The sequence below is a fragment of the Mustela nivalis genome (assembly GCF_964662115.1).
Source record: "Mustela nivalis genome assembly, chromosome: 9".
Taxonomy (NCBI): Eukaryota; Metazoa; Chordata; class Mammalia; order Carnivora; family Mustelidae; genus Mustela; species Mustela nivalis.
The window spans coordinates 85,883,112-85,899,685 of NC_139028.1; the positions used below are offsets into that span (position 1 = coordinate 85,883,112).

At 37.3% G+C, this 16,574-nt stretch overlaps 2 protein-coding genes across 6 annotated transcripts in view; one reads left to right on the forward strand and one right to left on the reverse strand.

Annotated features, from left to right (window-relative positions):
- Positions 1 to 16,574, reverse strand: part of LOC309841348 (uncharacterized protein) — a 208,523-nt gene that overhangs the window by 93,013 nt on the left and 98,936 nt on the right. For all 3 annotated transcript variants that reach the window (XM_082684238.1, XM_082684237.1, XM_082684236.1), the window contains exons 2-3: positions 15,155 to 15,298; positions 6,702 to 6,802 (exon numbers count right to left, since the gene is read on the reverse strand). In XM_082684238.1, the coding sequence (XP_082540364.1) occupies positions 6,702 to 6,802; positions 15,155 to 15,175 (122 nt within the window). In that variant the 5' untranslated portion in view covers positions 15,176 to 15,298. The remainder of the gene's footprint in view (positions 1 to 6,701; positions 6,803 to 15,154; positions 15,299 to 16,574) is intronic.
- Positions 1 to 16,574, forward strand: part of BBOX1 (gamma-butyrobetaine hydroxylase 1) — a 60,731-nt gene that overhangs the window by 33,258 nt on the left and 10,899 nt on the right. For all 3 annotated transcript variants that reach the window (XM_082684226.1, XM_082684225.1, XM_082684227.1), the window contains one exon: positions 13,549 to 13,654. In XM_082684226.1, coding sequence (XP_082540352.1) covers positions 13,549 to 13,654 — 106 coding nt within the window. The remainder of the gene's footprint in view (positions 1 to 13,548; positions 13,655 to 16,574) is intronic.

Sequence of the window (16,574 nt, forward strand, 5' to 3'; positions counted from 1 at the left end):
TGTTCTTCCCTAAAAGGACAAAATCATACTCTGAAAATACTCCTTTTCCAACTGGTTGGACAACTAAATAAATTGGCTGGGTCAGGGTTTTGTTATTTACGTAAGCTCATGTAAAGGTGTGTGTGTGTGTGTACATGTGTGACACAGAGAGAAAGAAGAGATTCAGTGTCGATTTTTTAAAGTATTAACCACCAGTATTGTGTAGTAACTAGCTGCTCTGCATGTAACAGGATAAGGCATGCATATCTCACTGCTATCATCGGTGTCACATTGATCTCCTTAAAGGCTGAAATGGTGGCCTCATCAGGATGATGTCTTCAGTACTAGCTCAGAGTCTGACACACAGTGAGCACTCAGGGAATTTTAATAAAAGGGCATATATGCTAAGATATTGAGGCCTCATTTGGTCAAAAATTCTCTCTTAGCATTGTTGACATTGGTAAGCTCTTTAGTGAGAATATTAACCTTGTGAGCAACTCTGAGGGACCCTTCTTCATCAGAAGGTCAAGCAGAAGAAGATACAAATTTCAACCTTAGCTAGCAAGACTGTCTTCTTTCCAGAACACAGTTGAGTAGTTTCAGATTTTCTTCTTTCTAAGAATGTTTTATTTGCTGGCATAAGCAAGTTGCATTAACACATGTAGCAGGGATTAGACTAATAAGAATAATGAGGTGAAAATGAAAAATATGTTTCTCTGAAACAGCAACATGAGGAGTAAAATAGGCAGTGGCAACAAGGAAAAGGGATGAAAGGAACTTGGTGGATCTTGGTAGTAGTCAAATTTTATCTTGTAGAGACAAGCATGGAAGTTGTACAATTACGGAATAAAACTCACAAGGTTACAAATTGTAGTGGGAAAATTTAAATAAATACTTTGGAACACTTCATTCCTAAAAACTGGGGGGAGAGTGGAGAACCCAGTATCCCAGAACATCTGCACTTCATTACTGCCCACAGAGCTGCCCGTAGGACCAACAGAGAAACACGGCTGAATCACGGCTCCACACTCGCTGTTTGTAGGTGAGAAGGGGATCTAAGCTTTTTGTGTAATTTCCTGGAACTCTAGGATTCTCCTCTACTGAGGACTTGCTTCTCTCTTTCTACAGGAACTGTTTTAATACCTGGCATGTCCTGTGAAACCTTTAGATGAAAGGTTGCTGGAAAATGTAAGAGGTGACTACTGCTGCCCAGTTTTGCATCTGCATGAGCGCCTTGCATGCGGGCTTCGTCAGAGGAATAAAATCATGTCAAACCAAAAAGGTTTCTAGTGGGCGGTTTGTCAAATACACCAGCCAGGCCAGTTAAGAATTAACAATATTGAAATGGCCTCTGGGGAGTACAAGAATATATCCTTTCCAGCATTCACTGGATTTCTGCTAGCATTTCTGTAAGCCAGCCCAGCAGCATTTCACACATTTGGTTGTATTAGAGATTGAGGGTATATGAGCGAAAAATATTATTATTCCTTGGCTTCTGGCCCTTTAGAAATTGCTCCGACCATTAGCACTGCCTCCAAACCTGACTTTGAAAGAGCTACTTGTTTGATATACGGGTTACCAGAAAACATTTGTGAAGTGTGGAAACTTAACAGGGAAAGAAAAAACAAGTTTATCCATTTTGGTGAAGTTTCTAGACAAGAAATTGCTTGAGAAAACCAAATAGCCCTTCTTGAACAAAAATGGCTCTGAGTTATGAAAAACCAACCTAAAAGCAATTTAGACTTGGGAAGAAAACAAAGAAAACCTTTCTGAGTTCTGAATCTAGTTGTAATTCCATCCTACTTTGTAAAAAATTCACACTGGGATTTCTTAATGAGTTGTTTTAGATTCAGTACTGACCCAAGTGTTTCAGTGAGGGGGAAGAGAACCTTTAAAATGTGTATTCTTGTTTTAGAGGTTCCCAGGCAGAGTAACAAGCTGTGTTCTTTCAGCCATTGTGAACCCCAGCTTATGTTATCAGCCAAGAGACCATCCCTGGTGTTCCCTTTGTAATACTCAGTTTTGCAGTAATTAAAGTTGTGGCCAGCAAAACCACTTGAGTATGAGGTCATCTCGTGAATGAAAGGAAAAATAATTTCTCTGTCTCGTGCTTTCCTAGAAATCACTGGAGGAAATTTTTGAGACCCTAGTAAACCATTTGTTTCTCCACAAGCCCTGACTCCTTATTACCTCCTCAGTTTTCCTCTGAGCATTGGGATGGGACAAAATAATTTTCTGTTAAGCACCTTTGACGTGCTAAGTATTGAACTCAATGCTTTACAGTGATTATCTTGAATCTTCATAATTCTAATAAGAGCCATTATTCCCATTTTAGAGATAAAGAAACTGAGGCAGAAAAATCAGCCTTCAAACCCAGGTTTACTTGACTCAACAGTCTGCAGTCTTTCCTTGGCACTGTGCTTGAATGGTGGTTTATCGAGCACTCCCCCCCCCTAGTTCCTAATGCCGTAGGAATTATTAACTACCAAATGGGGCTTCCACTCATATTTATAGCTCAGATGCAAGGGAACAACTTAATAGGATTATAGAGAGATTTCTCAAACTAAGTCATAACAACAGCACCAGAATATTCATTACCATCTCATCTATTAAATTCAAATTATAGCCAATTGTTTATGCAAAGGGAAAATGACGATCGACAAGGAATCAGAAAACTTGTGACAACAGAAAATGAAGTTTATATTTTAACCTTGCACATCAAAAATCTAAACCAGCATCTAGCTCCTGTTCTGTTGAGATAAATCAAGCACAATTTGACCTACCACCATCCAAAAACAATATGCTTACTTTGGAATTCTCCAAAGCTTTTCTTTTTTTTTTGCAATGCACTTTATTCTTAGATTTTTGTAATGAAAGACTTTGGAACTTTGGAGGAAATTGCTGTAACTTTTTTCTTTGTGTTTTTAGAGGTGGTTGCCATCTTTCCATTACTACCCATCTTTATTTTTATTATTGGGAGCATTATTAAACTTTCAAAATAAATTTTAAAAAGCCACTTCTTGTGGTAAAATACAATCCAGACACAGAAGAATCACAAAGACAAATATATAACTTAATGAATTTTTGTAAGACACATGCTCTTGAAACACCATCCAGGTCAAGAAATAGAACAGTGACTACTCTGGAACCCATCCACATACTCTAAGCAATCACAAACCTCTCTTTTCTCCCCAAATGTAACAGCTCTCCTGAATTTTTTGGTATTCACTATCTGGTTTTCCTGATTTAGAGTATTAGCACCAAAATGTGCATTGCTTAATGGTGGTTTGGTTTCTCAATTTTTTCGTTTTATTTATCTTCTTTTCCTCCCCTATTACTAATTCTATTAGTAAATAAAATTTACTACTTAGCACCATTGCTTTGTGAACATCATCTCTATTCATTTTGATTGTCTGAATCTTATTCTCTTGTAAATTCCTCAGAAAGGCCCCATGAGAACAGTATTCTCTAAATTCTTGCATGTTGACAGCAATTTAAGATCTTTATACTTGAAAAATCAATTTGGCTAAATATAAAATTCTTGGCTTACAACATCTTTAATATGTCTCTACAGTTTTATTAGTAATCTAATTTTCCTTCCCTTATAAATAATTTGATATTTTTACTTGGATGCCCAAAAGATTTTTCTTTTTAAAGATCAGTAACTTTACAGGCTATGTTGGTGTTGGTTATTCTGGAGCAACTTTTTCAGGGACCATATGGCTTGGTCTTTCAGTGTTTCAAATCTTTTGTTTTTTTCTTAATTTCAGGAATTTTTTAAAAATTATAGTTCTTAATATTTGTTCTTTATATTCTGGATTTCTTCTTTTGAGGACTTCTATTATGTGTATATTAAATCATCTGTTAATTAAAATTCATTAAAATTTATTACTTTCTCTCAAATCCCTTTTATCTGTCTTTTTTGATATTTAAGTTTTTCTCCTTTTTATCTTCTCATTATCCAAAGGTGTTATCTGTTGTACTTATTCAATATTGCATCCCTTCTAGCTTAGTCTTCATTTTTAATGATTTTTAAAATTTTTCCTTTCTGAGTATATCACTCCATTTCTGGGTTTCTATCTCTGATGTAAGTTATTCTTTCATATATTGTATCATTTGATTAATATCTTCTAGACTCAATAACAGTAGGTATAAGCAGAAAAATAGAAGTTAGAGAAACTAGAATATTTTTCATCTTTGGGGGCATATCCCTGTGGCATGTATTATCTATAGGTATGTTATTTTGCTATTCATTCTCTTTCTTAAAATAACTTTAGAAAACTAAACCTTAACCATGTGATATTTCTAATGTTTATGTGAACTTTTTTCTTGATTATTAAAAGGAGCTAGGACTCAGAAACTTTGTTATAGTTTTAAGCTGTATTTCAAAACTATGGGTGATAACCTTCTGGTTATCAGACCTCCTGGTTTTTCTCCTTTACTTTTATCTGGAACTTCTTTTTCCTTTGTCCTTACTGCTCCTGGACTGCTCAATTTGGGGTCTCATCATGGATGAGAGTTTCGTCTATTGAGTGTTTAGAGCTCCCGAACCCAGACTAATCTAGTCCCTTACCACAGACCCCTCATAGGCAGCTACGTTGAAATGTGAACATACCCTCCCAGGAGCCAGTACACTGTCCCTTCATGATCTGGGAATTTTTCGGATCCATCCAATACCTAGTTGCTTCCCTCTGCTTCCTCCTCTGCACCATTTCTGATATGGCATGCTGTGGCTTTGGAAAGTCTATCTCTATACCCACTCGTATTTTGGGCCTCATGGATATATCCAGTCACCTAATTTTGGTTTAGATGTTTTCCCTGAGTTTTGGGGTTTGCACACTAGATGTCCCATGAAGAAGATTCAGAGAGATTAAGAACTATGTCACCATGATTATCCCAGGACCCTCCTTGCTTGCTTTGTATCTTCATGCTTCATGGAGATTTCCATGTGAGTTTAATGGATGGAGTGAGAGCAATGCTAGATATCGGACAGGTTACTTTCATTTTCCTACTTGATAGTGGGGATATTCTTATCAAAAATGGAATGGAGTTTCTCATTTCCAGGAATAAATGCAATGTCAGTGAGAGCCCATAATATAAGTTAGAACTGAAAAGATAATGGCTTTTTAAAACACAGCCTAGCAGTTCTGCCAAGTATTGTTTGCAAACAACTGTAACACTTCCCCTAGGAATCAGACAACAGAAATGATTAGTGGCCAAATTATTCATAATTTAAATATATCTAAAACATATAGCTTTGGCCGGGATTAAAGTTAATAGCTAGCCAATCAGGAACATAACACAATTTACTGTTTTACAGTCCATGCCTTCATTCAACAAATATTTTTGGCAGTGGGTTAAATGCTATGAGATAAAGAGTATGTTTCAGCTCAGTTCCCTCATGTAATGAGATTTTTTTTGGTACGACTTTACCGTACAATAAGGGAAACAGATATTTGAAACAAAACCAAGAATAGCCACAGAGCAAACAGTCCCCACTGCAGCCCGTATTGGACTTCTCTCTCTTCCCCTGAGAGGCTATGTTCTCTCCCTCCACTGGGCCTTCTGCCCATAGTGACCTTTACCCTTCTAGGTAAATCCTACTCAGTCTTCAGGTCTCCACCTAATCTTTACTCTCTTATTCTCATAACGTCTTGTACTTTAGCTTTGAAGTCACACTGATTTTTCTTCCCCAGAGACTGTATGTTCCATGAGATGCAAGTACCGCGTCAGTTCTGTTCATGTCTGTATCCTCAGTTCCTGGCCCATTGTGTGTCTAATAAGTGATGATGGAAAATTAAATATCTGAAGCTCAGAAGGGGGACTGCATCTGGGAAGTTATAGGTGGATGTGTTACAACTACGGTTAGAAATGATAGGGGCCCCTGGGTGGCCCAGTTGGTTAAGCATCTGCCTTCAGCTCAGGTTGTGATCCCAGGGTCCTGAGATCAAAACCCGCATCGGGTTCCCTGCTTAGCTGGGAGCCTGCTTCTCCCTCCCCCCTGCTCTTGCTCTCTCTTTCGACCTTAAATAAATAAATAAAATCTTCAAAAAATAAAAAAGAAATAGAAAACAAATGATATACAGCATAATATTCCTTTGGATGATTATTAATGTTTTTGTTTATTTTAGCTAAGAGATAATTTTCTTTTTTAAAAAAGTTTATTTATTTGAGGGCACCTGGGTGGCTCAGTCATTAGGCGGCTGCCTTCGGCTCAGGTCATGATCCCAGGGTCCTGGGATGGAGGCCCACATGGGACTCCCTGCTCAGTGGGAAACCTGCTTCTCCCTCCCCCACTCTCCTTGCTTGTGTTCCCTCTCTCTCTCTGTGTCTCTCTCTGTCAAATAAATAAATGAAGTCTTTTTTAAAAAAAAAAGATTTATTTATTTGAGAGAGAGAGAGCAAGCATGTGCTCACATGTATGTGTGTGTGAGAGCAGGAGAGGGGAAAGACAGAAATTGAGGGAGAGAAAGAATCTGAGTCTCCACTCAGCATGGAGCCCAACACAGGCTCAATCTCAATCTCAATCTCAATCTCAATGACCCTGAGATCATGACCTGAGCCCAAATCAAGAGTCACACTTAACCAACTGAGCTACCTGGGCACCCCTAGAAGATAATTGTCTATGTTAAAACTTAAAAAATAAAAATGACATATGAGCATTATGTTTTAGGTCCAACATGACAAGTGACAATAGTCAAAAGAAGGCATCCTTCTGTTACCTGATGAGAGCGGCTTGCAGTAGGCTGAGATTTGAGAGTGTAGCTGTTGGTGATAAGAAATCTAGGTTGCAGTTGTAGAACATCTTTTCATATAAGTTGTACTTCAAAAAAGAAAAAGATTAAAAATAAATCCAGCATAACTTTCCAGGTGTGATCAAAAGATTATAAAATCTATCACCAAGGGTATAAGAACAAATCTAGCAAAAAACAATGCTTAAACACTCCACAAACACTAAAGGATTCAAATTTGTCACAAAACACTATTAATTTCATGAAATATCATGAGTATCTATGATTGGCCATCTAGACTGGGGTGGATCTAGTGAATAAGTATTCAAATCAAGCCCACAAAATAGTCTCTAAAAATCATGATTTTAATGTATGGGAGCTTTTGACAAAATCCTTAAGTGGAAAATATAAAAGACATTTCTTTTTAAAATTTTAATTCCAGTAGAATTAACATGTACTGCTGTATTCGTTTTAGGTATACAGTATAGTGATTTAACAATTCTATACATCACTCAGTGTGCATCATGGTAAGCGGACTCTTGATCCCTTGACCTGTTTCACCCACTCCCCACCCACCTCCCCACTGGTAACCACCAGTTTGTTCTCTAGAGTTAAGAGTCTGTGTTTTGGTTTATCCAATTTTGAGAATGACACAAGTAGCTCAGTGGAAATCCCTAGATTTGTTTAAAATAGCATCGCTGGCAAAAGCAGGATTATGTGCACAGTTCCAATCGCCTGTCCCAGCACAACACCAGGCAGGTCTATACCAGTGGGTTAAGATGCTATGCTGAGCCTGCCTCTTGAGTTTTAGAAGAACCTGGGTCCTGCACCTCTGCTTTGGTTGTGATACTTTCTGACAGTCTGCTTGAGTTGCTTTACTTGGAGGAGTGTTAGAATCTGTTTCTAATGAAAGATGCCTGTAAATACACCCTCATCTCACTAAGGCCCCACAGTGGGCTTTTAAAAAACACTTTCTCCACATTTGCATTTATTTCTGGTGTGTTTTCCTTTGGATTTGAGAAGGATGCATGAAAGCTTAGGGTCACAAACAATCAGCAGCAGCCTTCTTGGCATGATTCATTTCTATAAGGAGGTAGAAAGGTAGACCAAATGACATTTCTAGGATTTTTCCAGACTTACACTATGACTGTTATGAGAATGTTTTATGATTGGAATTGGCAAGCCCCTTTCCTGGGATTTATCATTATGTGCGAGCATAGACTTTTAGGCTACGTATCCCACACCGTGCCTGAGACACTTTAGGGCTGAAAAATGTTTATCATCCCCTGCCAGTTAGCGCAGAGGGCGGAGAACTGCTCTGATGATGCCAAGTCACAGGCCCCATCCCTGTAGAAGCCAGTTAATGTCAAACGAAGGAAAGATCCGTTCCCCGGCTAAAACCTGCACCTTGAATCTCAGCCAGCTCTTGGCTGATGAAAATTCAGTGAGCTTACCCCTGATCATAGGAGACACCACGAAAGGGAAGGTAGGTGGTGAATCAATACAAAACCATCATCACTCTTGAAAAGAAAAATCTAAATATAATCATGTCCTATTCACAATGTCAAAAGCATCATCTTCTTAGAAGATGCTATAAAGGGGGTGGGATTATGGACATTGGGGAGGTATTTGCTTTGGTGAGTGCTGTGAAGTGTGTAAACCTGGTGATTCACAGACCTGTACCCCTGGGGATAAAAATATATGTTTATAAAAAATAAAAAGTTTAAAAAAAAAAAAAAAAAAGAAGATGCTATAGATTCTACACCTTGATGAAATTACTTTTTTCCTGTCCTTACATCCTTTTCTACATGTTGATTATTGTTGGAATGCTGATGGTGACAGCAGGCAGAATCTTCATTAGGTTTGGGTCATGGAGTGACATGTATTTCCTGCGTACAGTCACTACAGTATAATGGATTGTTGGATTCATATTTGAAATTAGTTGGGGCAGGCTACATACACTCTTTTTCCTTCACAGGTTCTCTCTCCAGCTTATAGCCACCTAGAGATGGGTCCTTAAACTTTGGTGGAAGATTTACCAGGCTTTCCATATTTTATTTATTTATTTATTTACTTATTTATTTTAGATTTATTTATCTATTTATTTGAGAAAGAGAGAGCACAAGCAGAGGGAGCAGCAGGAAGAAAAAGAGGGAAAAGCAGGCTCCACGCTGAGCAGGGAGCTGGATGCAGGTCTTGATCCCAGGACCCTGAGATCAGGACCTGAACCAAAGGCAGTCACTTAATGACCAAGCCACCTAGGTGTCCCTATCGTTTTTTTATATTTTTGTCACAGAGAGAGAACACAAGTAGAGGGAGCAACAGGCAGAGGCAGAGAGAGAAGCAGACTCCCCACTGAGCAGAGAGCCTGATGTGGGGCTCTATCCCAGGACACTGCAATTATGACCTTAGCTGAAGGCAGATGCTTAATCGACTGAGCCACCCTAGAGCCTCTCCATTTTACACTTAGATGAAAGACAATACAAAACAAGACCAAAAAACAGAGCCAAATAGCTAGTTTCATCCTCAATCCCAGAGAATGGGGAAGACACCCTATCTCTCACTTCAGATTCCTCTCCCTAAAATACACCCCCAGAAATTCATATTTCTCCTTTTCTTCCAGGTCTTCTGGAACACTTCTCAAAACATTATCTCTGCCATGATATTCTCCTAGCCCCCAATCCTTATCTCCTTGCCTTGCTTTATTTTCTTTGTAGCACTTTTTTCTGTTATTACATTTGGTAATTACTTGTTCATTTGTTTCTCTTGTTCGCTGCTATATCTCTAATGCTAAAACAATGCCTGACATAGAATAGGGGCTCAATATAGATTTATTGACAAATGATTTGATGAATACAAATATAAATTAATAAATAGACATTATGACAGCAATAAAATGACATGCATTTATAGTAATACATTTTTCAAACCAGATTTGCCTTATTTTAAACACAACTTTCTTCCAATTACCTATTGTCTCAATCTTCTCAGGGAAAAGTCTTACAAAATCTGAATACTGGTTTATTTTCCTGACACAGAGTTGCAAGTAATCCCTAGTTCGTTTATTAATTTTTTTTAAATATAAAGGCAGGCTTTTTCTTTTGGTACTGGAGGTAAAATTGACATAAAATTAACAATTTTAAAGCATACACTTTTGTGTTATTTAGTACATTGACAATGTGAAACCATTACTGCTATCTTGTTTTAATGAATTTTCATCAAAACTATTATTTTTTGAAAACTAATTATTCATCTTGGAATGGTAGAAAACTAATCCATTACATAATAAAATGGTAAATAAAGGGAAAGAATCAGGTTCTTATCTCAGTATCCCTATGTAGCTCTTACATGGGGTAACCAAATACTAGATGAAGGAAAGTAGATATTTTTAAAAGCACTGACAAATGAAAAAGAATTAAAAGAAATTATTAATTTGGCACTTTACTATTTGGGACTCCCAATGAATTAGTGGATCTAGCCACTGAGCATAAGTATGTACAAATATCACAAAAACAAAGACATCTTGACATTTTGTGTCTTCTAATAGAAGAGCACAATGCCATCTATCGTTTTGCCAAAGAAAGAAAATAGAGTTTGTCCAAGCCTCTGCATTTAGTTGCCAATTTTCTAGAAACACAGAAGACAGAGAAACATGTTGAACCACACCTCGATATGCAATCAGCAAAGTCCAGACTGTGAGGAACTCTGGAGGTCAAATTCCCTGTGTTCTTCAAACAATAAATTGTAGGAAAAACAGGCTGAAAGGGAAACCTGTAGATGAAGACACTTAAAATACATAACAACTGTTGCTAATATTAAACAAAGTGTCTAAGGATGCAGATTCAAGGGTAAAAATATAAAGAAATGCAAAGAAATTATAAATACAGAAGTCATGGTATGGTTACTTTGGAGAGGAGAGAGATGAGGTTGTGGCTGAGACAGGACATATAACCTTAAAGTTATATTTTCTGATTTGAGTAATAGTTATGAGTGTAATTAAAAATTCATTAAGTTCAAATAAAATAAAATAAATATGCATTGAGTTCCCTCTAAGATCAGGAAAAAGATAAGAGTGCTTGTTTTCACCACTGCAATTCAACATTGTATTAGAAGCTCTGCCCAGGGCAGTTGGGCAAGATATAGAAAAAAAGGCATCCAAATAAGAAAGGAAGAGGCAATTGTATCTCTATTCATAGATAACATGATCCTATATATAGAAAACCCCACAGAATGCACGCAAAAAAAGCTAATATAGTTAGTAAGTAAATTCAGCAAATTTGCAGGATATAAGAGCAATACAGAGAAATGAGTTGTGCTTATACATACTAGCAATGCATGATCTGAAAAGGAATTTTTTTTAAAAAACTCCATTTACAATAGCATCCAGAAGAATAAAATACCTGGGAATAAATTTAACCAAGGAGATGAAAAACTTATAAAATGAAAAGTATAAAACATTGTGAAGGAAATTAAAGAAGACCTAATAAATGGAAGGATATCCTGCATTCGTGGATTGCAAGACAGAATATTGTTAAGATATGATCACTACCTGAAGCAGTCCACAGATTCAGTACAATGCTTACCAAAATTCCAGTGGTTTTCTTGTAGAAATAGAAAAGCAATGCTCAAATTCATATGAAATTGCAAAGGGTTCTGAAGAGCCAAAATAATAATAACAAACAAGAACAAAGTTGGAGGACTCATAATTCCTGATTTCAAAACTTATTACAAATCTATAGTAATCAAAATACTGTGGTACTGGGATCAAGATAAACATGCAGATTAATGGAACAGAACTCAAAGTTCAGAAGGAAGCCCATGCATCTATGGCTAACTGATATTTAACAAGGGTGTTGAAACCTTTCAATGAGGAAAGAACAGTCTCTTCAACAAACAGTGCTGGGACAACTGTATATGCACATGCAAAAAGAATAAAGTTGGACCCGTTCCTCACATATTATTCAAAATTAGCTCAAATGGATCAAGGATCTATATATAAAAGTGTAAGATTCTTTGGAGAAAACATAGGTGTAAAGCTTCATGACCTTAGATTGGGCAATGGATCCTTAGGTCTAACACCAAAAACACAAACAAACACAAAAATAGATGAATAGAGCTTCATCAAATTTTAAACTTTTGGCCATCAAATATCATTACTAAGAAAATGAAAGGACAGCCCCACAAAAGGGGTAAAAAAAATAGTTACAGATCACATGTCAGGCTATCTAAAGTGCTCATAGAAATTAAAAAGGGACAAACCACTCAATTTAAAATGAGCAAAGGACTTTAATTGACATATGTCCAAAGTAAATATACAGATGGCCAGCAAGCATATAAAAAGATACTCAACATCATTAACCACTGGGAAAATGCACATCAAAACTATGATATACCTTGGGGGTACCTGGGTGGCTCAGTGAGTTGGGCCTCTGCCTTCAGCTCAGGTCATGATCCCAGGGTCCTGGGATCAAGCCCCGCATCAGGCAGGGATCCTGCCTCCCCCTCTCTCTCTGCCTGCCTCTCCGCTTACTTGTGATCTCTATCTAACAAAAACATAAATAAAATCTTAAAAAAAAAAAAAGAGTTTTGGGGCACCTGGGTCATTCAGTTCGTTAAGCGACTGCCTTCGGCTCGGGTTGTGATCCAGGAGTCCCAGGATCAAGTCCCACATTGGGCTCCCTGCTTGGCAGGGAGTCTGCTTCTCCTGCTGACCTCTCTCCTCTCATGCTCTCTCTCTCAAATAAATAAATAAAATCTTAAATCATAAAAATGCTTAAAACTATGATATACCACCTTACACCCACCAGGATGGTTAAAACCAACAACAGCAGCAACAATAACAAACCAGAAAATAACAAACGTTGATGAGGATGTGAAAAAATTGGAAGTCTCAAAAATCCTGGTGGGAATATCAAGTGGTCCAACTACTATGGAAAATGGCTTGGCACCTCCTCAAAAAGTTAAAGGTAGAATTAGGATATGATTCCATCTTTGCACTCTAGGCATTACCCAAAAGAATTGAAAACAGGTGCTCAAATAAGTACATGCACACCCATGGTTATGCCAACACTAATCACATCTCCCAAGGAGTAGAAATAGTGCAAATGTCCATCAGTTGATGAGTCAATAAACGAATTGTGGAATATCCATACAATAGAATATTATTTGACCATAAAAAGGAATGAAGTAATGATACATGGTCCATCACAGAGGAATCTCAGAAATATTCTGTTAAGTAGAATAAGCCAGACACAGGAGGTTACACCTTGTATGATTCCATTTATATTAAATACCCCAAGTAGGTAAATCCCTAGAGACAGAATGCATTTTGGTGTTTGCCAGGGACTGGGAGGAGGGCAGGATGGGAAGAAAATGCTTCATGGGTAAGAGGTTCCGTGTGGAGTGATTGGAAATATTTTGCACCTAGATAGATAGAGGCGATGCTTACCAACACTGTGAAAGTCCACCGAACTGTCCACTAAATTGTTCATTTTGTGTTATGTGAATTTCACCTCAATAAATGATTTTAAATGTACTAAGCTATTAAAAAAAAAACCTAACCTACAATCCCACACATACCTCTTTATAAGCTCTGTGGGATAGACAAATGCGTAAATGTACTTTTCTCTGGAGAAGAGAGGAGAAAGGAGGAGGTACATACTCTCAAATGGTAACTTTGGACAAGGAAAAGCCAGGCTCTCTTCTTGGCTCACATCAGTACAGTAATTATTTCATAAAATGAAAAGTTTCCATTTCCCCCATGTATCCAGTTCATTCTAACACATTTCCTCTGGAATACTGACAGACCGTTTAAACATATGCTTCTTGTATTTTACAGACATACTTGGCAAGTGCAAGACAAAATTGACGCAAACAATGTGGCTTACACAACTGGGAAGCTAAGCTTTCACACTGATTATCCAGCTCTCCATCATCCACCTGGGGTAAGGTGAGCCTCAACATATTTTCCACAAGACAGGCCAAGGACCAGTGTCCTCCTGTATTTTGAGTCTAAGTGACTCTATGTTTCACTAGCAAACTTGTCCTACATAGATCCTTCTTCAAGCATAATCCAAACATGAAATCTCTGTACCTAAATCCTGAATAGCCTGAGATTTCCAAGGGATAGAAGATTTTTGTGTATTTAAAAAAAAAAAAACAAAAAACAAAAAAACTTCTTTTGTTTCCTTTTGGAAATAACTATTGACACTTTTTGCTTTGCTTAGACAAATTTTATGATAGCAGTACATCTTCAGGTCCTTTTGCATATTTACCATTCCCAAAAGAGTTAAAAGAGAAAATGAAACCAGGGAACACAATGTAGGGTTTTCCCAGTCTACGGCCATACCACCCTGAACGCGCCCGATCTCATCTGTAGGGTTTTCCTATAAAGTCACATGACTACCATTCATATCAGTTAGCTATCCCTGCATAAAAACCACTTCCTAACTTAGTGGATTGAAAGAATACCACTAGGGTGCCTGGGTGGGGTCTGCCTTTGGCTGGGGTCATGAACTTCGGGTCCTGGGATCAAGTTCTGCATTAGGTTCCTTGGTCAGCCGGAAGCCTGCTTCTCCCTCTGCTGCCCCCCCCCTACTTCTGCTCTCTCTCTCTCTCTCTCTCAAAAAAATAAATAAAATCTTTCGAAAAAATTAGACTAGAAAACTAAAAATTCTAATTTAATATTTTAATTATCTGCTGTTTTTAAGTGAGGTTAGGTTTTGTTTCTGGGTTAAAATTGAAAGCCTAAGGAAAAGTGATTACGTGGCTTTGTAAATATTCTTTAAGTATAATATAATGCTTGACATTTTCATAGCATTTTATACTTTTTCGAAGTATGCTATATATATTACTTTGTCTGATCCCTCTTAACATTCCTGTAAAGCAGGTGATTGATCATGCCTTTTTATGTTAGATGACAAAATGACACATGGCAACGTTAAATGCTTTCACTGAGTGACATCCGAATAATAGGACACTTAAAACAGAGCCCAGGCCTCTGTCTAGTCAGGTTTTTCACCATACCGTGCTGGCCTTGAGTTAGACTTTCTAATTACCATGATTTATATAATGCGATGAGCATAGACATCATCAGACATTACAAACTAAGGCTTAGCTCAGCACATTTCATGTCATAGGGACGTCACAGATATGATATGAAAAAGGCAAAGAAATATCACAAAGTTGTGCCTGTCTCCATCAGCAAAAGACACATTCAAAGATAAATGACCTGACAGAAGCTTTTTAAGTGACAGATGATTCCTAAAATGTCTAGATTGGTGTAAGAGAATAATTAGAATGTAGGCAGCTGTTTCTGCTATTGGCCAAGTTTCCATTTGGAATAGTTCAGGGGTCTTTGTAACAAAGCTTGAGCTTGTTTATAACAAACAGAATAAGACAAGTTTCTTTTCAATGCAGATGAAATGATCTAAATAATGAGTTACCTGTTGAGAGTTGAATTTCATCAGTTTGGATCATGTGGAGCGGGGATGAGGGGACACATCTTTAAAGAAGCACAGATGTTCCTTTGCTCACTGTCTTTGGGCCAAAAGCCTCGTGCTGCTTGGGATGGGTAGATGAAGTAACATCTAGGAAGGAAATAGTTTTGGTTCTTAATGAATGACATGAAATAGAATTTGATTTTATACACATCAGGTGCATATGTACTGTTTGAATTAGGTGATAGAAGTGTTGTTTGCCACCATCATCTTTTTTTCTTTCATAAGATTGCATTAAAATATAAATACATAAAAGAAGATTATTACTTGGCCTTGCCATATATATATGTAAAAGACATCAACTGACATTTTTTGAAGATTCTTATTTGAAATATTCTGTGACTTCATTATGGCAAAATCTAAGAGGATTTAAAGAACACTGATTCTCTCAAAGACAGAGTTGGGCCATTGTTTTGCCTTCTTGGAGTCTGGCAGACTGGAGGTTGATGTTTCCATTTCATCCTCTTGTTAATCATGCTGCTTCACCTTTCACAGCCCTGGTGATGAGATGGTTTTCTACAGCGACTTGGTCAGCTTATGCACATTTTTTTTTTTTTTTGAGCGTAAAAAACTGACATCAGTTTAAGGTTGGAACCATTAATAATGGAGACCAATTCTCTCCTAACATCAGAAAATAAGGCATAATCAACCTGAAACAGGAATTGAAGTTTACAAAGCACATATATATACACAACTCATGATACTAAACTATTAAGAGTCCCATTAAAGAATTTCCTCCCTTTAAAAGGAAAAGAACTTGCTGTATGATGATTTTGAGGCAAATAGACAAAGGTTTGAATGACAGCTTCACCATGTGTAGCCGAGTTCTTACCAGCTGGCCAACTTTTTCGTTTCTGGGTCTGGGTTCTTCCACCATAAAATGGAGAGGAAAGTCTGACATTCTAAGGACTGTTGTAAGGAAGTGATAAATGTACAATCATAACTTGAGAACAAGTATGTGTGAGATTTAAAATATTGAGAAAATGTAAGCAGTTTGAGGAAGAAGGCAGGATTTGTGTTCTAGATCCCCATTACCCAATATATTGTCACTAGCCATATACGATCATTTAAATTTTAAATTAAATTAATTATATTTAAATAAAATTTAAAATGCAGTTCTTTGGTCACATTGACCACATTTCAAGCTCACAATAGCCATGTGGAACTAGTGTCTACTGTACTGGGCAGCAGAGGAGGACATTTCTGTCACCGCAGAAAGTTCGAACGGATAACACGGTTCTAGACCATTTATGGAAATAACCAAGTGGATATTTTTTCCACTCATATTCCCCCTATTCTGGATGTTTGATAATGTTGTAATGTTTTTCTCTTTCTTATTTTTGTTTAACTGAGAATAAAGTTTTCA